Source organism: Corythoichthys intestinalis, chromosome 8 (genome assembly GCF_030265065.1).
Source record: "Corythoichthys intestinalis isolate RoL2023-P3 chromosome 8, ASM3026506v1, whole genome shotgun sequence".
In the NCBI taxonomy this organism is placed as follows: Eukaryota; Metazoa; Chordata; class Actinopteri; order Syngnathiformes; family Syngnathidae; genus Corythoichthys; species Corythoichthys intestinalis.
The window spans coordinates 27,529,924-27,553,403 of NC_080402.1; the positions used below are offsets into that span (position 1 = coordinate 27,529,924).

A 23,480-nucleotide genomic window follows, 5' to 3' on the forward strand; every position below is an offset into this window, starting at 1 on the left:
GGTAAACCGAAAATTTACCGTCACCGAAATTCTTAACGATGACCGACGTAATTTTGACCATGTCGGTAAATTCGGTAAATTATTAAAACAAGAAAATATAGTCTTTTCATCCCGCTTTGATTCTGTGTTGTCCGTCTATGTTCATTCCCCTTTAAGAAACCGTCAATGGGCTTACGTAGGGAGTCACGTGATCATCAAGGAGCCAATCAAACAAAAGCCCAGTAAGCTAACGCTAGCAGCTAACGCTACAAGCAAAACGTGATGGAGTGTGGCTTAAGGGCGGTTCACCAAACTTTTAACCGACATTTAGTAGACTCTTGGTGGCATCCAGACGGGCTTTCACCCGCTGTCCTCCCTGCTGTTCTCACAATTTCCGGAGATGGTGCTTTCAGTGCTTTCTACTGGTAGCCAGGCTAACGCTAGCTAGCGGCTAACGCTACAAATGAACGTGATGTAGTCGGATAGCGGCTCTAACTTGTCGAAACGGCTGAACTTAATGAGTGGATTGGGCACGGACTGCATCTAGCAATTACTATGTGGCATTATTTTGTATCTGTCTGTGTGTGATTCCTCTGATAGCTTTTGTGATGGTAAAGCATTCAGCATAAAGTACAATCCAATGGCGAAACTTATAATGACCGAGAAATGGCCCCAGCTATTTTTCTGTATGTGCTTATTTCTGTGTCATTATTGCTATCATAAAATCTTAAGTGTTTCATTTGAAGAAGATCAATATAGCTTTAATGTGTGTGTGTCTCTCTCTGTTTGTTTGGGGTTTCATTTGTGCGTGCATTTATTAAAAAATGCACTGGGGGGGACCCTGAAACCATAATGTAAACACTTGTATTTAATAATTATGTCACAGCAGCCATTAACAAGTTGTCTTTTTGAAGTGTACTGTTCAAGCTGCAAGTCATTTGTGTTACAATGACATGTTTGCACAGGCATATTGATTTTGATAATGTACATTGTTCAAGTCATACACGCTGTTATAAATGTTCATACTTGAATTCTTATTGCTTACATTACATTTTTATAAACTTAATGTTTAGACTGCATGTACAATTGTTAAATACAGTATATGAAATTGAATGCTGGTAAATAAATCAACAAGAAACAGTTAATCTGTATTTCATGCATTGATTCAGATTTTCAAATTATTTAACAGTACGCTTGGGCGAATTTATCGTCATTTATCGTTATCGAGATAAATCTGCTCAATTTATCGTGATACATGTTTAAGGCCATATCGCCCAGCCCTAACTCGAGTTAATCCATTAATCGTTGAAGCACTAGTTAATTCATTCATTTTCCAAGCAGTTTATCCTCACGACAGTCACGGGAGTGCTCGGGCCAATCTCAGCTAACTATGGGCAGTAGGCGGGGGACACTGGAGAAAACGCACGCAGGCACGGGGAGAACCTGGATACGCCACTAAGGAAGGCCGGAGCCCGGAATTGAACTGTGAGGGGGACATGCTAACCACTCTGCCACTGTGCCGCCCATTTCGAAATGTGAAGAGTAGAATTAAAACAACTGTTCAAAAACAAGCATGAGTGTGCGACAGCACACTACAAACTGAGCATGTATGCCCTCTACTGGCTGAGTCGTAACTTCGAGGCAATACAGGCACCATTTAAACACAATTAATCTGCCCTGATACCAAATAAATAAATAAAAATGGGGCTCAGAGGATCGATAGATACTTGCCCATGCATCATAGCAACCAAGTTTCAAGGAGATTGGTTATCAAATAATAGATGAGAAAGACTTCAAACTAGGAGTGGGAACCTCTTGGTACCTCACGATACGATACGCGATACAAAGCTCACGATAACGATGATCTGACAATATAGCGATACAACGATTTTCGATACATTGGTGAGGAAATCATTCTAGAATATTCTACAAAAAAACTAATGAACAGAAAAACAAGCTTCTGCTGTAAATTGGAATGAGATTATTAATAGTAGATGTCCAATCCATTTGATCTGGGAGGGTGGCAGCGAATGAACATTTGTTCATTCGCTGCCATCCCTCTCGCTTTAAACCGATTGAACGTCTATGGCCGTCAGTGGCAGCCAATGCCAGGCAATGAGTAATTTTGGGCCATTTAATGTCATTTACCTGCTGATTTTCAGTTACTTCCTGCTGACTTTGGGGTATTTTATGGGTCACAGAACAGGAAGTGACCTGGGAATCAGCCAAATGAATAGACCCCACTCACATAACATCACAACCACGCCTCCGCGCCATATTGTCCGTCAGCTCGTCGTGTTTACGCATTACCGCTACGTAAATTCCTCCTACTATGGCGTGTTTTTCTGCTCTTTAACATTAGTAATCAAAATGGTGAAGGCGTGTGTGGCGGGTGGTTGCAGTAACAGAGAAGATAGACGGAGAGACGTGAAGTTCTACCGTATTCCGAGAGACCCGGAGAGGAGAGCGAGATAGACTGCTGCAATTCGACGAGAAAACTGGGCACCAAACGATGACCACAGACTATGTAGTAGTCATTTTATACCTGGTAAGAAAGATGCATTTAATATATATTTAGAGGGTTTTGGGCTGACAACCACAATTAAGATCATTGCGAGGCTAACCGCCGACAACATACAGTTTCAAATTCAAGATGTTTATTTCTTCCGCCATCATTATTTTTTGAATAATATTTAGCTGGTACCAAGTGAAAGAAGCTGGCCTCGTCTACGGATAATCAGTTAAACAGGGGTGTCCAAACTTTTTGCAAAGGGGGCAAGATTTGGTGTGGTAAAAATGTGGGGGGCGACCTTGAATGATTTATGTAGAACAATATATTTAAACAATTTTTAGCAAGCCCTTCTGTGTGTCACATTTGCTTTATTATTATTTTTTTTTAAATTCATAATTTCAATAATCTCGCCTTTGTGGCGTTCTCTTTCGACACACGGGCTCTTGCGAAATACTGCTGCTGTGAAATGAAACTAGCTTCAAGTTGCTATAATTTCTCGCTGCGTATCTTCCTTGTCGTGTTGTCGTACATGTCAGCGTGTCTTGTTTGGTAATATCTCGTCACATCGAACTCTTTGAAAACAGCGACTGTCTCTTTCCAAATGAGGCAGACACAGTTGTTGCGTATTGTATTGAAGAAATAGTCCAATATCCACCTATCCTTGAACTGTCGGCCATCACAGTCAACTTATTTCTTTTTAATTGATTGTCGCCATTTTAGAAAATTGAAAGTAAAGGGTCACACGGGGTAATGTTGCTTAGAGTGCTGCTCTTAAAGTTTTTCAAAGTTTCGTGAGAATAGGCTGAGTTTCTGTGGACAAGATAGTTGTAGATATCAGGGTAGCAGATGTCAGGCAGAGACGGCGAAGACAGCGGGTCGAAAAATATCGATTTAGGCATCAAATATGGATCTGGCGAATGGATAGACTGAAGCATTTCCACATAACGCCTTTTATGCAACGTATCCAATGAGTTTACAGCGTCTGAAAGCACCGGGGCTTCCATGAATTGCACTATAAATTGCACGACAAATTGAAACCATTGAGAATACGGATAAACAATGACGGACAATATGGTGGCCGGATACAGCGACACGTCATTGTGTGATGTTGGTGAGTGGGGTCTATAGGCAGTGACTCAAACTCAACAGGAGATGACCTGTAAATGCCCTAAAATGAAAAGCAAGTGACCTCTAAATGCCCCGAAAATCGGACTAAATGACTGTGAATGCTCTGGTTTTGAATGAACAAACTTTCCCAGTCTAAATGGATTGGGCGTCGAGCACCGCCGATGGCAGCCTTTTTTTTAAACAATTTTTTTAATTGACACGTTTTTAAAACGATATCTCAATTCTTGACAGAAGCATATCGATCACCTTTTGGGATACAAAGTATCACGATATACCACCATTTCGATATTTTGTCACACCCCTTCTTCAAACTTAGTTTCCGCAAGAGGGAGGAGCAGGAGAGCAACAACAACTTGAGTGAAGACTTGACATGCCGTCAACCTGTCAAAATTGTACCGAATTGTTTTGGTCCATTTTTGTATGAAAAAAAACCCGTTGTGATTGTAAATGTAGAACTTTTACAAAGCGTATTGCAGTAAAACATTTGATTATATACATTTAAAAGTTGAGCAGTTCATCTGTTCAAAATTGATGGTCGTGCATTTTTTGTTAATCCCTAAAAAATGTTAGGGTATGTAGCAGATACTGGAAAACAATTAGAGTTGTACTTTTAAGTGTTGTACAGACCTGTCTGGTGACCGTAATCTCATCATGTGTTTCAAATCCCAAAGGACTCTGGCTTTTTTTGGCGTTGTTAAAAGTGATGGACACAGTAGCCTTGGTAATACCTCCCTGTCCGTTCTTGTAGACCAAGTCCTGGAGATTGGAGGCTCGAACCTTCCAAATAAAACCACGTACTTAGCGAAAACATAACCCAAATGATGAAACGTCGACCGAGTTTCTTTTATTGTTATAATTATTTCCAAGTAACCCAATTGCCACTTACGTGAGAAAGGTTTGTTATGCCCAAGAGAAAACATATGGAGTCCAAAATGTTTGACTTGCCGCTACCGTTCAGTCCGGTGATGGCGTTGAAGAGCGGGTCAAAGCCGTTGATCTCAGTCCGTTGTGCGTAGGATTTGAATCCTTCGATAATAATTGACTTGATATGCATCGCTAAGCCGCCCCTTGTGTCGGGTCCTCAGAAAATGCTTTATAGTATTTAAAATATTAGCAGTACTTTTAGTCACAAAGCAGCAGAGCGAAACACGTACAAACAACACAGCTCTGTCTGTGTTCTTCTTGCTTAAATTTTGGCGGCAGGAAAAGAGCTTTTAGGTATCCTTTCTGCGCCAGGAACAAACAGAGCGAAAGCGTTGAGTTTTCGCTCTCATAACACAACAGATTTGAATTTCAAAGATCAAAAAATTATAAAAAATAAAACACTGGGACACAGTTTGAATCATATTCATATTAATATTATTTTTATTATTTTTTCCACTTATTCTTTTCAGGCATATCTAAGAGCAGCTGATATGGTCGGTTGGTGTTTTGGGCGTGTTTTGGAGCCATCCGCAGGCTGTATGATGAAAATGCAGCATTCACCTTGTAAAACAACTGTACTACATTAGACCAGATTAAATATTTTTAATTTAAGTAATGGGGGGGTTTCTCCACGGGTACGGCTGGTATCAACAGGAAAAAGTAAAAGAGGCCTACCTGTTTTGTATTTTATATATTAATACAAATTGAAAATGCAAATTAAACATAAACGTTAGATTTTTCAAATTTGACATATTTACTCTTGGAAACTTCTTGCTCAAGTCCCAATGGTAATTGCTTGCCAAATGCAGAAAATTGCATCTAAATATACACTATTCAAATGAAGCGTAGTGTCATAGGTGCAGTACATACAGTAATGTACTAGTATGTGAACCTCATGGTTAGGACATCTGCCTCACAGTTCTGAAGTTCAGTGTTTCAATCTTGGTCCAGGCCTTTCCACGAGTAAGCATGGGAGCATGTTCTTTTCCCACATTCCCAAGATATATATGTTAAGTTATTGAAAAATAGTTCATTGGCGTAATTATGATGGTGGATGCTTTTTTAAAATTTATTTACTGATGACCAATTCAGGTATACTGAGCCTCTCGCCCAAAGTCACCTCGTATAGGCTCTGGTTGCGTATAAAATGCACAAATCATGATGACTTCTACTAAATAACCAACTCTGACTGTACATGATCAGTTTAAACAGTTTTATTGTCTCAAAACATGGGTTGGGAACATAACATTTTTTTTTTTACAGTTAAGAAAAAATATTATTAGTCAGAACTTAATTTCACGATGAACATGCATTCAGTTTGAATGCAAATGCTTTGAAGAGATATCATACTGCTCGTAAGTAGTACTGTATAACAAAAGCTCTATTCAATGAATTATTTTGTCTCAATGTATGTTTTGATGTTATTTATGTTTTCATTGTATGTGAGTTAAACATGTTATAGACTGAGGACTTAAAAATATACACACGCACACACACGGTGACATACCATCACACATCAATGTCCATCTCTATTATGCTTCCAGGGGCACAGGACACATGGACAGACATACCAAGTTGAACGCAATGAAGCATATCTGTGATAGCACCATACAGTCTCCTCTGTTGGAGTAAAAGGATGTAGGCTTGATGTAGGCCCAGTCAAAGTTGTCCAGGTTCAGTGACCTCTGACCATGCTGCTCATTGAGAGCAACCAGAGCACGCACAAAAGCATATTTGGCCGAGCAGCTGACGGCGCGCACTGTACGCACCTTGTCAAAGTGGAGCAGGAAATATGGGTCATCCTGGGGGAACAGTGAAGAGCGTATCAGTCTTTTATTGTACTGCATGGGTTCAATTGACCGTTCATATATTCAAAATATAAACTATTAAGCTTTAAAAAAATGAATGACATTAAAAAAGTTGAACAATTTTGATTTCAGTCATGGTCTTTGCGAATTTTAATCTACACACAAAAAATTTATTTTCATGCAAATTGATGCTAACATGTGGGACACCATTGGGGCTTGTAAAAAGGAGTAGGGGTACTATAAAGCTTCAAATCATTCAACCTTTGGGCCTGACGGCTTCGATAACGAATGTCATGACATTTGTCACCAAGCAAAAAATCCATTTTGGGATTTTCGGGAGGCCAAACTCAGAATGCAAAACTGATTTTCTCATTAAAGTGGCGACTATTTCCCCTAAAAAAAAGCTAAATATTAAAATTATCTAGCATTAATATTATAGTATACCAGTATACAGTGGGGCAACTAGGTATTTAGTCAACCACTAATTGTGCAGGTTCTCCCACTTGAAAATATTAGAGAGGCCTGTAATTGTCAACATTGTTAAACCTCAACCATGAGAGACAGAATGTGGAAGAAAAAAAAAAACAGAAACTCACATTGTTTAATTTTTAAAGAATTTATTTGCAAATCATGGTGGAGGTATTTGGTCAATACCAAAAGTTCATCTCAATACTTTGTTATGTACCCTTTGTTGGCAATAATGGAGGCCAAACATTTTCTGTAACTCTTCATAAGCTTTTCACACACTGTTGCTGGTATTTTGGCACATTCCTCCATGCAGATCTCCTCTAGAGCAGTGATGTTTTGGGGCTGTCGTTGGGAAACACGGATTTTCAACTCCCTCCACAGATTTTCTATGGGGTTGAGATCTGGAGACTGGCTAGGCCACTCCAGGACCTTGAAATGCTTCTTACGAAGCCACTCCTTTGTTGCCCTGGCTGTGTGTTTGGGATCATTGTCATGTTGAAAGACCCAGCCACGTCTCATCTTCAATTACCTTGCTGATGGAAGGGGATTTTCACTCAAAATATCTCGATACATGGCCCCATTCATTCTTTCCTTTACACAGATCAGTCGTCCTGGTCCCTTTGCAGAAAAACAGCCCCAAAGCATGATGTTTCCACCCCCATGCTTCACAGTGCGTATGGTGTTCTTCAGACGCAATTCAGTATTCTTTCTCCTCCAAACACGAGAACCTGTGTTTCTACCAAAAAGTTCTATTTTGGTTTCATCTGACCATAACACATTCTCCCAGTTCTCTTCCGGATCATCCAAATGCTCTCTAGCGAACCGCAGACGGGCCTGGACGTGTACTGGCTTCAGCAGGGGGACACGTCTGGCAGTGCAGGATTTGAGTACCTGGCGGCGCATCGTGTTACTGATAGTAGTAGCCTTTGTTACTGTGGTCCCAGCTCTCTGTAGGTCATTCACTTGGTCCCCCCGCGTGGTTCTGAGATTTTTGCTCACCGTTCTTGTTATCATTTTGACGCCACGGGGTGAGATCTTGCATGGAGCCTCAGATCGAGGGAGATTATCAGTGGTCTTGTATGTCTTCCATTTTCTAATAATTGCTCCCACAGTTGATTTCTTTACACCAAGCGTTTTACCTATTGCAGATTCAGTCTTCCCAGCCTGGCGCAGGTCTACAATTTTTTCTCTGGTGTCCTTCGACAGCTCTTTGGTCTTGGCCATAGTGGAGTTTGGAGTGTGACTGACTGAGTTGTGGACAGGTGTCTTTTATACTGATAATGAGTTAAAACAGGTGCCATTAATACAGGTAACGAGTGGAGCCTCGTTAGACCTCGTTAGAAGAAGTTAGACCTCTTTGACAGCCAGAAATCTTGCTTGTTTGTAGGTGACCAAATACTTATTTTCCACTCTAATTTGGAAATAAATTCTTTAAAAATCAAACAATGTGATTTTCTGTTTTTTTTTTTCCCACATTCTGTCTCTCATGGTTGAGGTTTACCCATGTTGACAGTTACAGGCCCCTCTAATCTTTTCAAGTAGGAGAACTTGCACAATTGGTGGTTGACTAAATACTTATTTGCCCTACTGTAAAATTGTGGCTGTGTTAAATTTACTTATTCAAAAAAATATTCACGGTTAGTAGTTTTATTTTCTATGCCACATTATTTGTGTCCAAACCCTCTGGGTCTGGGATTTCCCCCCCCCCCCTTTTTTTTAAAAACTTTTTATCTCCAAGTTATCTTAAATGTATCTGGTATTGATACACATTCTCAGGGAAAACAGTCGACTCTGAGGAGTGATTTAAAAACAAACAGTATAATAGTTTCCTTTTAAAGCTCTCTATTATTAGAAAAATACACATATACCTTTAATTATTGTGTACTGATGACCAAAAAGATAGTCATTACAAACATTACCACATCGGGGTCTCGTCCATCTACCAGAGTCAGGTCCTTCAGGGACCAGATTTCTGTCCTCCTGTAGCACTCCTGGATGCTGGAGCGCTTGGTGTGGCTCTTGGATCCAGACTTAAAGGAAGTCTGTGTCATCTGGCAGCGCACTATGCTTAACTGCACAAGCCTTTTTCTATTTGCAACTGCAGAAACATCACAACACATTTTTGTTGTCTTGGGTGCCTGAATATACAGAACTAACCTAAACATTTCCCATCCGATGTTGTGCAGTACTACACTGCTGGAAATTACAACTACAATAATAAACAATTTTAATGAATACTTTTCTACAAATAAATATATGCTTTTTTTATTTAGCTTTCTTATGACAGAAACTTAAACACAGCATATCATATTGGATTGTGCATCTCATGACGATTTGGTAGTGAGAGTCCCTCATGTGGATGAGTAATGGCTTTTATTATTCAAAATTTCAAGATGGAAGACTATCATGTCAATGAGGCTGCTACAGTTACGACCAGAATCAATCAAAGTTGCTTACTTGAGACGCAGAGGAAATGTCTTCCATATTCTGGTTCCTCAATCTCAATGAATTCCATTAGTCTCTGTTTTGCAGGTCGGAATAAAACTCTTTGCATCTCCTCCCTCAGAAGAGACGACATCACCGGAATAGGGAGTGGACCAAAGTCAGGATTGAATGAATAAATAAATGCGGACAAAAAGTTGTATGACAATGTAATGAAAAATGAAAGCAGATGGTTGGAGAGCAGGATGTTTTTTCCTCTCTGGTCAGTGTGTGAAATGAGTGCTTCCTCAACAACACACACACGAGCACGCGTATACACATGCACACACTTGTTCATGCTTCTCTCTACAATCCACACTAATCAATTGTTACAATCCATGTCTCGCTACTATGCTATTCTATTGTCTTAAAAAAAAAGTTGAATAGACTGAGATGAAAGGGAGCAATAAAGGCCAAAACTCTTTTTCGTTTTATCATGTCACTTTAGCCCTATTAGGAAGATGCTATATTTTTCCTGCAAATATTTTTTGTCAAATTCACATTTGGAAAGTGGAAATTCTTGCTTTGTTGACAATAAAATAGCATACAAATAAAACTATATCAAATGATCACCTAAGTATTGATATAATGATAATTCATTCATTCAATTTCTGTGTCGTTTATCCTCAAGAGGGTCACTTGGGTTTTAGAGCCTAACCCAGCTAAGTATGGGCAGTAGGCAGGGTACACCCTGAATTGGTTGGCAACCAATTGAAGGGCACAAGGAAACAAAGAACTATTCACTCACACACTCATATCTAGGGACAATTTAGTGTGTGTTTAGCCTACCGTGCATGTTTTGGAGATATGGGAGGAAACTGGAGTACTCAGAGAAAACCCACCCAGGCACTATAGGAGAATGTCCAAACGCCACACAGGAAGGTTGAAGCCCGGAACTGAACCCTTGATTTCATATCGGTGAGGCGGATGTGCTAACCACCCATCCACTGTGCCGCCTTTGTAATAATAATAATCAATTAGAATGTTTCTATTATGCTGCAAAATAAATGATATAGGTGAAATATAAAATAAAAACCATGACAACAGGATGTACATAAAAACATAATATAGTAGTGAGCACCCAAATGTTCAGATTTTTTGGAAACTATGCAGAAAGTATTTAGGCACTAAAGGACAATGGCGTAACATATAATGTGTTTTGTGTACTGAAGCTTAATTGTTTCCCACGTTAATTAGAGCATATGATAGTTAATGACATCAGTGTGTAGTTGTACCCCTTCATTTTCATACTAGATCTCACTGTAAAGTTCTTTTCCTCGTCTTTCTGTCTCCCCTTCACTCACTCCCATATTGACGTTATTGCATGATGTGGCACATTGCCCATGGTTTGTCTGTGATTAAACGCTTGTTGTGTGGGAAATGGATATCCCAGAGCACTCTGCATGCTTTCCATTAACCTCACGAGTCATTGGCTCTCTCCTTGAGCACAGGTACGGGGAGAAGCACTCCCTTTACAAGCATGTAAAGGATGCTGTACTAAATGGTGAGAGCTGTTGCTTGCTAATCAGAGAATACAACAGTACACAGTGATCATTTCTTTAGTTCCACTTTATGAGAAATATGATCTTGAATATGAGATGAGCAAACCCCAGAGGAATGACCCAGACCAAAGGACTGATTTGATTTGCGGCTTTGAAGCAAAGTGGCTCCATTGGATTTGTCACAATTGTGAAAACAAAGAGGGGCTACTGCTAAGTGCTTTTATTATTGTTGTTGGTCCTGATGGTTTTTGTTTGAAAGGCTTTTTGCCTCTAAGATGGAAAGATGAGCGTGTACAGGCAGGAAGTAGCCAGGAGAAGAAACATGTGTTGATTCTCATTAATAACACATGAGGTTTATTGTACTTACTTATCAGGAGATTTAACCCCATCAATTCATCCTGTCATTATTATGTGCACAGTGGTGTGGTGGTATACAGTGCTGTATAATAGCGGCTGTAGTGACCTTGTGTTGAATGAATGCATCTGCTATAAAACAGTGATGGGCATAACAATCAATTAATTGATTGTTAAAAATTCCGTTACGAGTGGGGGAAATTGAAAATTTTTTCTGGGATGGTAACAGGATGAAGAGGTCAACATTTAATAGTATATACACATACATGCTATGCATGAATTATCCAAATTGGGGATTTCAGGAGGAAAACTGTCAGATAACAGTTGTGTGTGCGGGAAGTTAGAGGTAAAGAAAGAAATGTCTTTTGACCTATCTTAGTGTGAGAGTTATACTGGTCTGATTTTTGACATCAACTGTTGTCTGTATCGTATCTTCAATATCAATTGGATACAATCATAGCCCAACATGCACAATGAGAAATGTTTTGTTCTTTTGGCTTATATGAGTACCATCTTTAAAAAAAGTATGTTGAGAATTCCAAGATATACAAACTACAATGAATACTCACATCCATAACTTTGGATATACCTCACATATTTGAACCTCGAACCTTTCAATTGGGAGTCAGATGTGCCAACCACAAACCCACCATGCTGAATTGCATTTATCTGAGCATTTCTTTAATGTTTAATTAATGACACAGTCATTAGATGGAATTACTCTATAAGATCATTTTAGATCTTGTGGTTAACTCGTGTAAAATTGAACAACAATCAAAATAGCTTTGCTAAATTTATCTGGCAGGTGACCCGTCAGCAAAATATTTGCTTTTATTCACTCAAGGAAAAGGCAGGATGTTTATAACAAATGACTCAATTTTTATTACATCAATGTGTAACTATATCAATCTAGGTCATAAAGGTGCATACAACATTGGACCATTTTTTTATTGCCTAAATGCCTGAGTCACTATCAAAGATGACATCAACAATAGAAAAAGCCTCACATTATTGAATATAAAATAAAAGGGACACACAGAGAAGGAGACGGATTCTTCTTTTCTCTTAATTTTTATTCTCTAAAGTTTTCTAAGTGATTAAAAATAGTCATTTGCCTTCTAAAGGTAAAATGACCAAAAAAATGTCAATTTTCCTGTAAATGGTTCAGGTGCACAAGGGATATACTGATGTGTCCAAGTTGTATCTTCAAAGTAGCTTCCCTTTGATCTGATTACTTTTTTGTGAACTCCTTCCATTCTCTTGATAAGCTTTAAGAGGGAGCCACCTAGAATGGTTTTTGACTTCACACACAGGTATGCCTTTTCAGGGTTTAGTGGAATTTATTGCCATATCAATGAGGTTGGGACCTTCATTTGTGTTGCATTGAATGAGTTGTGTCCAAACTTTTGGCCTGTACTGTATGTTACTTATATCTTTATTATTAAAAAAAACAAAACAAAAAGTAAATGTTTACAATAGCTTCAATTTTAATGTACATCCAAAGTTCTTAAGTAGTTAAAATTTAGGTTTTGCATTTAGGAAATGTGGTGAAAAAATTAGGAGATGGAGGTTAGGGTTACTGCTATTTTTGTCAACTGTTATTTTGCAAATCATTAAAAAAATACAATTTTGAATGAAAATCTTTGTTTTGTTTGTATCTGTTATAGACAAGTTTCCTGAGCGCAATATGGGCGGCGCCAGCTTGGAAAGTTTCTGCTTCCAACTTCCAGTTTAGAAAAAAACCTCATGAGTTACGGTTGAAGTTAGCAGTGTGTTGATGAAGTTAAAACTGAAAAATCAAGCCAGAGGAACCCAGGTAATCTCCAAAAATTGATTCAGCACGATGTAGATGACACGTAGATGAGATTTTATGATTATTCTTATCACTTCGTTGATCATTCATGGACAAAATTATCAGCCTGTGCTGACGTGAGGTATAGATTGATACGCTGGCCACTTTAGTGACCAAAATGAGGTGAAATGACAAAATATTACATTTGCCGAAAGCAGAAGGGCTGACACGGATTTTGTTGTTACAAGGAAATACTACAAGGTATGTACATATAAACAAAATTACTATGTCATTCTTTTTTATTGCCGATATTGATTGCAATAAAATATTTGGACAACATGATTCCATTTCTTGTTTTATTTAAAACGATTGGTGCATGTGCAAAACAGGTCAACGATCACAATTTATAAAATTATTAGTAAAAATAGCATACGAGAATGTGATATCAGTCAGCAGAGCTCCGGAGCGGCTCGAGAGCCTCGCCAAACTTTGACCCGACATTACGCAGACCCTCGACGGCTTACAGACGGGCTTTCTCCCGCTGTTCTCTGTAGTTCCAGCTCCAATAGCGTATTTTAAAGTTGCTGCAGTCAAAAAGCTCGTAGCTGCATCTCGAGGTCGAGTTGACAGTCCGCTGCGAGGCGAGCCATTCTCTGTCACAGGCTCTCGGCCACCCCGGGTAGAACACACAAAGTCTCTACTGTATATATGTCCATCAACGTACAGTAACTGTTGATGTGAGGCACGTCAACTTGCCTTCGCTTGCTTAACAGCATTTTCCACCAGAAAACAAATGAAGAAAAAACTTGCAACACTTGAATTATGTGTTGATTTAATTGTGCCATGCTACACGTACTGATTAGCAACAGGCTAGCAGCAGATAAATTAGTTGTAGTAAATAATATTAAAGATCATCATAATTACAATCATCATTGTAATAACAATATCGTCAACAAGTGGTTTCATGTGCAAGATTTTAGCTTTAGTACTTTTTGAGCACCTGACACATGGAAATGCAGGGATAGGAAGAACAAACCATAACACAGCGGCAAAACGGCTACAAAAACACCCTGTCTTTGTGGTGGCACGAGGCTGGTTCAACATCTGCCTTCATGAACATGTTGCCCTCCCCTGTCTTGATGATGGCAGATGGATGTGGTATTTCCAAATTGTCTTTTTAAGGGGTTTTGATGAGTAGTTACTCCAGCTCCACTGTTGTTTTGGATGGAGAAATTCTAAAACGGAATTTGCTTGCAGACATACGGAAGTAAAGAGGAAGTACCTCGGAAACTTGTCTTTAAGAATAACTTTGCCAAAAGCAGTTTTATCTGCATTTCAGGGGTTTTATGAGGTATGCCCCCCGCCACCCAAAAAAAAAAAAAAATCTGGTTCCGTGGCGACCTTCACATACCTGTCAAGTTGTACGGTTTCAGCGTAATTTGTTCAAGTGAGCTCTGATTTTTAAATGTGTACGCCGCATGTTCAAAATCTGTACGTTTTTCGAGCATTACGGTTTTTTTTCTCCATTCGGATTTTTTCACCGTTTCGGCAACGAGACAATGTGCGTTACTATGTGTTACTACGTTGGTTGAATGATGCGAGAAAAGTCAGAGACACGAAGAGAGAAGAGTGTTTGTTTGACGCTGTAGCAAACGCGATGCTAGGCTCGGTGGCTCCAATATTTCCTGACTGTATCCGACAGCCGACAATCTACGCCTAGATATAACATGCATAGAGACCGACATGCAAAATGACAGACTCGGCGGCGTTAGTAAACAGCCGCCATTTTAAAGCAGTAGACTTCTCAGAAAGGCTCTGTTGTACTTGTAGTGAACCTTCCTAGCAAACCTAAGTAACTTTTTATCAAAAATACTCCTAAATCAGCAAAATCTTGACTTGAGTCTATCTTTAAAGGATGAAACAGTTTTAAAACTTTCACATGTCGAAGTAGACAGAAGGGAACTAATGCAAAAACAGGAGCAATTTTAACAACTTTAACAGTTGATTCACAACATTAAATGACTTCCAAATATAGCAAACGTCACTATGTTTTTTTTTGTTTGTTTGTTTGTTTTTTTTAATAAATGAAAAAACAAAAACAAAAAAACATGAAAGGTAACACCAGTTACTTTGCCAAGTAACTAATTACTCTTACATTTAGGTAACTGAGTTATGAACTCGATTACTTTTTGGGAGAGGTAATTTGTAACTGTAATGTCTTACTTTCAAAATATAAGAATAACAACACTGGTCATAAAGATGAAGTCTGCAGAATGAAAAGTGACAAAAGCGGAGATTTTATTCTGCCATTTTGTTGCCGAACACAATTTGCCTGCAACTATTGCTGATCACTTCTCAGATTTAGCAAAAGAAATGTTCCCTGACTCAAAAATTGCATCGGTAAGTTAATTTTATCAATTGACCTTTTTTGGACAAACTAACGAACTACCTTCAAGTCAAACTCAATTGCGAGCTGAAGTGCCATGAAGTGCAGCCATCAAAAGACATGATAGAAATTGCCAAAGTGCTACATACAATTATAACAAAAGTCACTGTTAAATTTTAGTAATTGATTGATTGATTGATCGACTGAATTTATTTCTAAAACATATATCACATTATAAATATACAAGAATGCAAACAAAACATAAGACTCGAAAAGGAGTAGGAAGAAGTAAAAAACTTACCCTTACCCTACCCTTTTGTCCGCTACATAATCATCAGCATGAATCAGACAAAACAAATACAATTCACAACAGTTCAATAATGCCTAAAGAACAATGGTTGGCATCACTCAACATTTTCTCAACATAAATTCTATAATCCATTTCTATAATTACAGAAAACAAGATCTTTGTATTTTCTCTTAAACACGCTCAAACTAGCGCTTTTCTTTAGGTCCTCCGTAAGTTTGTTCCATAAGTCCACACCACAAATTGAAGGACAAAACCTCTTTTTTATTGTACGGTGATATTGTTGTTTGAAGTTGAACTCCCCTCTCAGATTATACCCTCCTTGTCTATTTGAAAGCAAAACTTGTATATTTCCAGGTAATGCGTTTTTCCGTGCTTTAAACATGATTATGGCTGTTTTGAATTTGACTAGATCCAGGAATTTTAACTGCTCTGATTCCAAGAACAGTCTATTTGTATGTTCGAGGTATTTAGCCTTGTGCACTACTCTTATTGCCTTTTTTTTTAAGTACCACAAGTGACTGGAAATTGCTGGGATATGTATTGCCCCAAACCTCCACGCAGTAGCTGAGGTATGGCATTACTAATGAAGAGAACAAGATATGGCGTGCTTTATAATTTAAAAAGGGTTTCGTTTTGTTCAGCAAGTCCAACACTTTTTGCCAGTTTTATTTTTATGTTCTTTATTTGTGACTTCTAATTCAACTGTTCATCCAGTATTACACCTAAAAATGTAGGTGTTACTCGCTCAGTTTCGCTATTGTCTATAATTATCTTTTCAGTTTTTGTTCAGTTTCAGTTTTTGTCTTTTTATTTCCAAATAAAATATATTTAGTTTTTTCCATATTTATTGATAATTTGTTTAGCCTGAACCAGTGATTCAGATATGTTAAGTCAGTCATTCCCTCATGCATCAGATTCTTTAAAAGTTTTACTGAGCATAAGATGTTGGTGTCATCTGCAAAGAGTAAAAATTTTTTAATTTTTTAGATATCATACATAGGTCATTGACAAATAGTGTAAAGACTTTTGGACCCTACACAGAGCCCTGTGGTACTCCAACTGTATTGTCCGATAATGATGATCTGTAATCACCAATCTGTACGTACTGTTTGCGATTTCCCATGTAACTTTTTAATCATTCCAGAACAATGCCTCTAAACCAGTATCTTTCCATTTTCCCAAGTAATATATCATGGTATTTGTATCGAATGCCTTTTTCAAATCCACAAAAACACTAACTACGTGATTACTTTTATCAATACAACTAAATATTTCTTCAGAAAGGTCAAGCAATGCAAGTGCAGTTGATCTTTGTTCTCTGAACCCATACTGGCTGTCGGACAAAAGCATGATGTAGCTGAAGATATTGTTCTTTGATTGCACCAGGTTATACTGTATGTTACAATATAATAATAAATTCATATCATTTTAAAAATTGAGTTTTATTATTGTTTCATTTTGCACGCCATATACAAAGTTGTAAGATTAGTCACCAATTTGTAAGGGCATACGTCACAATTTGTAAGCTTGCCAACGGCCTCGGGTTGACAAGTATGTCTTCATATCAGGGACTTCCGGCAAGAAATTCTAGCCACTTTCACCCCTGTTGTCTCAAATACATTTATTGAGGGGACCGCCGTACAGGAAACGGAGGAACGTCACGTCCTATAGAGTTTGTCATTGGATGGAGAATAAAAAGGGGAAACCCCTCTGTTTTAAGCAAGGCCACCCTGGAGACAAATAACGTCATATTATAAATATCAACCTATAGGATTTGCCCCTGTTGTGAAAAGAATGTGTTATACTGTTTTCGTTTTTGCAAAGTGGATGCAGATGTATTGTATTTCTAAAATTGTTATTGTAGCATTTATAAATAAATATCCAGGTGGACTCGTTTTTGTAATTATTTGCGTGAAAAAAAGCGATCCGCCAGTCATCTCTCGCTTGGCTGTGGCTGTTAGTCCTACTGTACTTGCCAAATAGTGCGCCCTACTGTCTCTATTGCGCATGACTGTACGGCGTAGTATGAAGTAGGCCTCCTGTTTTTCTCCCCAAGCCGGAGTCCTCTTGGCCCCCGCCGCCTCCTCTCGATGCAACGCTACGAACGAACCGCACTACCGAAGACTTGGCTATCGAACGCTCGGCGAGGTGAGGCCGTTTTGTGCCGTGGGTAAATGTTGCTTTTTCGGTTTATGTATGCGTGTGAGTGTGGAAGAGAGGCACGGAAGCGTTCGGACTGCAGCGGAGGCTCGGGGACTGTTTCCGCACGCTGGAGGGCGAGCAAGGCCCAGTGACCCACATTCGCAGCAGCCTTGTGTTTAGTGTGCGTACGCGCGTGCCTGTCGCCGTGTGTGTGTACGTGCGTGCCCGTTTACTGGCGCGTGCTCGTGTTTGTATGCTATGTATGTATGTGGGCACACATATATATGCCGCGTAAATGTTTCCACCAATGCCATATTAGTATTTCAATGCACAAATATGTTGTTCCCTGGGCATTTGGGGGAAAATATCTTTTAGCCGGTAGCTTGGCGCGCGTTAGTGTTTGACGAGACACAGCGGTATTTTACGGAATAATTTGGAGCTCAGTTGTGTTGCGTGACAGCTAGGGGGTCCAAGCCAGTTTTGCCGTGTTATGCTGCCATTATTGCTTGCCTGTGTTCCCTTTTCAATGAACATGCCTGTCGCTTTGGTGCCGTTCGGTGTACGCAAGACAGACTGTAACGGGAGGAAGAAGTGAGTTGGCTAAATTGGCAGGTTTCGATCGCAAAGCTTAGTTAGCATGTTAGCTAGCGAGAGTATGTGGGTTGCTTTCCTAGTTGTATAACGAACACCTGTGGCACACATGCTTGTGCTTTTATTCAATCGATTTCGAGCAATTGCGTTAAGAGCGATATTCTATTGCACCCTAATGTTACTTGTTTAGAATGGCTCAATGAAAAAAAAGCTTAGCCATGAGGATTACTGTACAGTAGGTCATGGTAGCGCTTCCCCGAGTGGATTCACTACAGGGTCAAGAAAAACCTGACAGTATTTCAACCGCTGGGCAGTAGATAAAATAGCTGGAAACGGTAAAGTTGTTGCTACCGCATGCACATTTTGACCTTTGATAGTACTGCTGCATTTTTAAAGGCAGATTAAAGGTAGTAGATGTGGTGTGAAAACTTAGGTTATTAGGGCTGAACGATATTAGAAAAACTGACATTGCGACTTTTTGAGGGTTTGCGATATTTATTGCAATTTTAAAACGAGAAGAATTTTCACCAGATGACTTGAATAGCTCCGTTTGGGAATACTTTGTTTGACTCACTATGACCACATTGTATTTATTAGAGATGTCCCGATCCGATCACGTAATCCGAAATGGGGCTGATCGCGCCATTTTTTTTAGAGGATCGGAATCGGTTGAAAAGAATCGGGTTTTTAATTTAAAAAAATATACAGTGGTGCCTCGACATACGATCGCTTCGACACACGATCTTTTCGACATCCGACGTAAACTTTTACTCGCCATTTGTTTCTACATCCGACGACATGCTCGAAATACGCTGATTTATGACAGGCCGGCAGGGTCTTTGTTTTCCCACGAGACGGACGCGTGGTGGATTTTTTTGTGAGAGAAATCAACATGGGTCCAACAATTTTATTGCAGGTGGTGAAAAAAGGTGGGTCTTATCACTGAAATGAAGTTTGAAATGATAGGGAAGTATGAGCGTGATGTCCGCGTCCACAAACTGGCTCGACAAATCAATATGGCCGTAGAATGGCTACAAGCTCCGCGGTCCTCCTCCGTTCGCCAGTCTTTATAAGTCAAGGTGACATTATTATTGTAACATCACCAAAGAAATCGCCAGCTTCGTCAGGTTATTAATCATTTATTTCAGAACTTGCCTTCACAACATGCCTATTGTCCCGGGCAGCTGACGCCCAACAACAGAACACGAAAAAATGAAAGTTAAAACTCTAATACACTCTCTCGCACTGTGCTGTCAGCCCCACGGTGCGTTCAGGTACACCATGCAAAAAACATCTGCCACATTAGAACCCGATTTGTTACATATTACAGATATTATTATTATATTATTATTCCGATTTTTATTCATAATGTATTTGTTTTTCTCTTTGTATTTGCTATTTGCAATAATAACAGCTGTATTTATTAAAGATTTAGTGTCGGTTTTTGGGCTCTGGAACGAATTAATGGCATTATAATGTATTCTTATGGGAAAATCCTGCTCTACATACGACCATTTCGACGTACAAACAAGGTCCTGGAACGAATTAACTTCGTATGTAGAGGTACCACTGTATAGTTATGTTTTTCTGCTTCATGCTCATACAGCTTCTCACCCTCCCTCCTGCTAAGCGGTTCGACCAAACTGATTTTCTTGGTCACCAGTGCTGCTGGCATTTGGTACTTAAAGATGATTGACAGTTTTGTAGTTTTGATCTGGCCAGAGACGCCACGGTAGGTCCACAATCAAAGGCTTTAATGTTTTGATTATCGTTAAGCTTGGTACACTGTCTGAAGTGTGCTGTGGCAACTCATTGTGTTTTTTCGGTATCACATCGGGACTTGGTATCTTCAGATTCTCAAAATTAGGTGACTTGGTGTATATGAAAGGGATCAAGGAATCCATGCATCTGCACAATTGCTGCTTTTATGAAGTAAAAAGTTTACGTTAAAAAACAATTGCAAGTCCTGCGAAGGGACTACTGCGCTTGCGCACATTGCGATGGCGATGTTCAAACGATATATTGTGCAGGCCTAGTTATTATTGTGCAGTGAATGCATTTCAACCGGAAAGGTTCGAGCTTCATCGGGTATAAAATGTGAGGACGTTTTTTCAACGAGTCATCTAATTGATCATTGCAATATGGACAAAAATGACAAAATTAATTTTGTAAATTACATGATATTAATGGCAAATATCTGGGATCTTTTCAGTCTATAAAATACATATTTCGCATAGGACACCGTAACATGTAAAATGCTCAGTTAACATACAATAAAACACTAATATCATGCAGACAAAGTATTAGAGCTGAAACGAATACTCGAGCAACTCGAGTAACTCGAGTTTAAAAACTGATCCGAGTAATTTTATTCACCTAGAGGAATCGTTTAATTTTGCCAGCTCTAAGCATCAAGTTTTGCCTGGACTACTTTTAATGCAGGACAACGTGCTGACGTCACGTGCTTAGAGGAAGAAGCAATAAAAAAAAAAAAAAAAAACTTACTGCAGTCGACAGCCGCTACAAACTACGCTGACGTTGCTAAAAGCTACGTCCGCATGATGCTAGTGTGGTAGAGCGTAATGTCCGATGCGTCTCATAGATATCGCATGCATTTAGGACTAGATGCGAAATGATAGACTCTGCCGCGTCTGGGCAGCGTTAGTAAACAGCCGCCATCTTTAAGCAGTAGACTTCTCAGCGCGAATAAATATAACGTTACTGTCACTTGCTCACGTAACGTTAGCCCTTCGGAGGGCTAGGTTTCGATTGATTATGACCACTGTCGATGCGTGGCTAACGTGTCTTACATACAGGCTTTATTTGATCTGTAAAAACACAGCGCTGTAGAGTGATGAGGGTGTAAAATTAAAACATAATAAAGCTAACTTTCAGTTTTAGCTCAGTAGTCATTGCTGAATAAAACACCAAGTAGCACTGGTACCTAATGTGCTCCAATACAGCAAGTATCATACATTTATTTTGAACACTGCAAAACCTCAAAATCCTATCAGTACTACAGTTTAGACTAACTTAAAACTTAACTAGAACTTAAAAATAGCTTGACACAAATGGAAATTCAATTGAAACATGTGGGAAAAACACGTAGCTTTCAAGTGATGTGTGTTATCAAGCGTAATTACATTTTTAGGTAAGAAATGTTTTTTTTTTTTTTTTTTTGAGTGAAAGCAGTGATTTTTTTTTTGTCACATCTGAGATGCAATTGTTGGCTGTTTTCAACAATGTACATCGAAAATAAAGACATTGATTGACTGAAAATGGTTCAATATTGGATTAAATGTCTTTTTTTTCATGTATATTTATAATTGCTCTTTACCTAAAAAAAATGTTTTCTCTGATTACTCGATTAATCGATAGAATTTTCAGTCGATTACTCGATTACTAAAATATTCGATAGCTGCAGCCCTACAAAATATTACCAAATATTTGGTAGTCAGCCACTGTAGCAAGAAAAAAAAAAAAAAAAAAAAAGAACACAGTGTGTCAAGTAACTTCAAGTATGCCTGCCGTTTATCCAGTGGAAGGGCTTATAAATGAACTGTTATGAACTGATTTCCGATCACATGTTCGGAAATTTGGCCGATCGGACCATTTTTCAGAGGATCGGAATCGGGTGAAAAGGATTGAGTTTTTCATAAAAAAATATAAAAAAAAAGATATATATATATATATTTATAAATAATAAGGGCTAAAAAGTAACAAAATAATCCAGAAATAAAATGGCATTGCCAAAAGAAACAAAAATATGTATGTTTTATACTCTGCAACACTCCCGGAAAAAGTTGTTACATGTTACACTACAGTGCTTTAACATGTTTAGAACTACAGTTCAAAAAAGAAAAAAACTTTCTTTTCAGCATCGGAGTGGGACACTGTATCAGCAGGTTCTCAAAATTAGGTGACTCGGACTTGGGTGCAAAAAAATATGCGATCGGGACATCCCCAGTTTTGGACAAGGAACATCTAAAAATAGACTGATTTCAAATAGAAATTATCTTTCTAATAAATTAATGGAATTATTGCTTCATGTTTTTCAATCCATCCATTTTCAACACTGCTTCTCCTTCTAAGGGTCATGGGAGCCAATCTCAGCTGACTTCAGTTGAAAGGTGTACTACACTCTAAACTGGTCGCCAGTCAGTTGTTGGGCACACACAGGAAAAGACGACCAGTCGGACTCAATCAAACCAACACTGAGTGGGTGATGATCCCACGTTGCCTTGTGCAGTCAGGCAAATTGCCACTCCACCATCAGTGACTCATGTCTTATGATATTTAATTATCTGTTATATTACCACTACATCACCACTTGCTGCTAGTCACCTATTCACTTTAAATCTCATTGTACTCTATACAATGACAATAAAGGCTTTCTATTCTATTTAAAAAAAATAGATAAATCTCATTGTACTCTACAATGAAAATAAAGGCTTTCTATTTCATTAATGTACGCATTGTACTTAAAGCAAAACTAAATAATAAAATCCACTCAATACCATCAGATTGTATTAGACATTTTCCATTGTTTCTATGATATACAGTATCATGATTGCGAATAATTGTAGTTCATAACATACTGTATCATAATTGCCTAAACAATTTGCCTTCGTATTTGTTGAGGTTTTGTTGGGCACTTTTGACATTAGGCCCACCCAACAGTACATTGAATAAGAATGAAGGGCCGTTTCAGATGTTAAGTGTCGTGCAAGGGCTACACTGTATTTCTTAAGGAAAAAAAACAACTATATGCTACAGTCAGATCAATGTTTCAATCCCGCACTTTGACCTTCCTGTCTGGAGTTTGCTCGTACATCCCCGTCCTTCCTTGGCTTTCTCCGGGTACTCCGGTTTCCTTCCACATCCCAAAAACATGAATGGTAGGTTGATTGGATGCTTCAAATTCTACTTAGAAATGATTGTGAAGGTGAAAGGTTCTCTGTCAATGTGCCCTTTGATTGGTTGGCAATCAGCCTGCAACCCTCATAAGGGTCAGCGGTATGGAAACTGAATGAATGAATTATTATTATGATATATGTATTATGAGTATTTGGGTTGCTCTCGGTGTGTTCAAATGCTAAAAAT

General features: G+C 38.8%; 3 protein-coding genes across 9 annotated transcripts in view; 1 reads left to right on the forward strand and 2 right to left on the reverse strand.

Moving 5' to 3' along the window:
* The window catches only part of smc2 (structural maintenance of chromosomes 2), a 29,863-nt gene extending 25,054 nt beyond the window's left edge, over positions 1-4,809 (reverse strand). The window contains 2 exon segments of the mRNA XM_057842485.1: positions 4,247-4,396; positions 4,506-4,809. Of these exon segments, the coding sequence (XP_057698468.1) occupies positions 4,247-4,396; positions 4,506-4,673 (318 nt within the window). The 5' untranslated portion in view covers positions 4,674-4,809.
* A 1,266-nt stretch (positions 4,810-6,075) lies between these two features.
* Positions 6,076-9,397, reverse strand: exoc1l (exocyst complex component 1 like). Its single transcript, XM_057842439.1, has 3 exons — positions 9,277-9,397; positions 8,739-8,917; positions 6,076-6,345 (listed from the first exon to the last, which is right to left on the reverse strand). Exons 1-3 carry the CDS (start codon positions 9,395-9,397, stop codon positions 6,076-6,078), a joined length of 570 nt encoding a protein of 189 aa, XP_057698422.1.
* An 8,175-nt stretch (positions 9,398-17,572) lies between these two features.
* Positions 17,573-23,480, forward strand: part of clockb (clock circadian regulator b) — a 35,677-nt gene continuing 29,769 nt past the window's right edge. For 3 of the 7 annotated variants that reach the window (XM_057842472.1, XM_057842467.1, XM_057842466.1), the window contains exon 1: positions 17,573-17,792. The gene's annotated coding sequence lies outside the window, so the exon portion shown is untranslated. The other 4 variants (XM_057842469.1, XM_057842470.1, XM_057842468.1 and 1 more) reach the window with 2 other exon arrangements.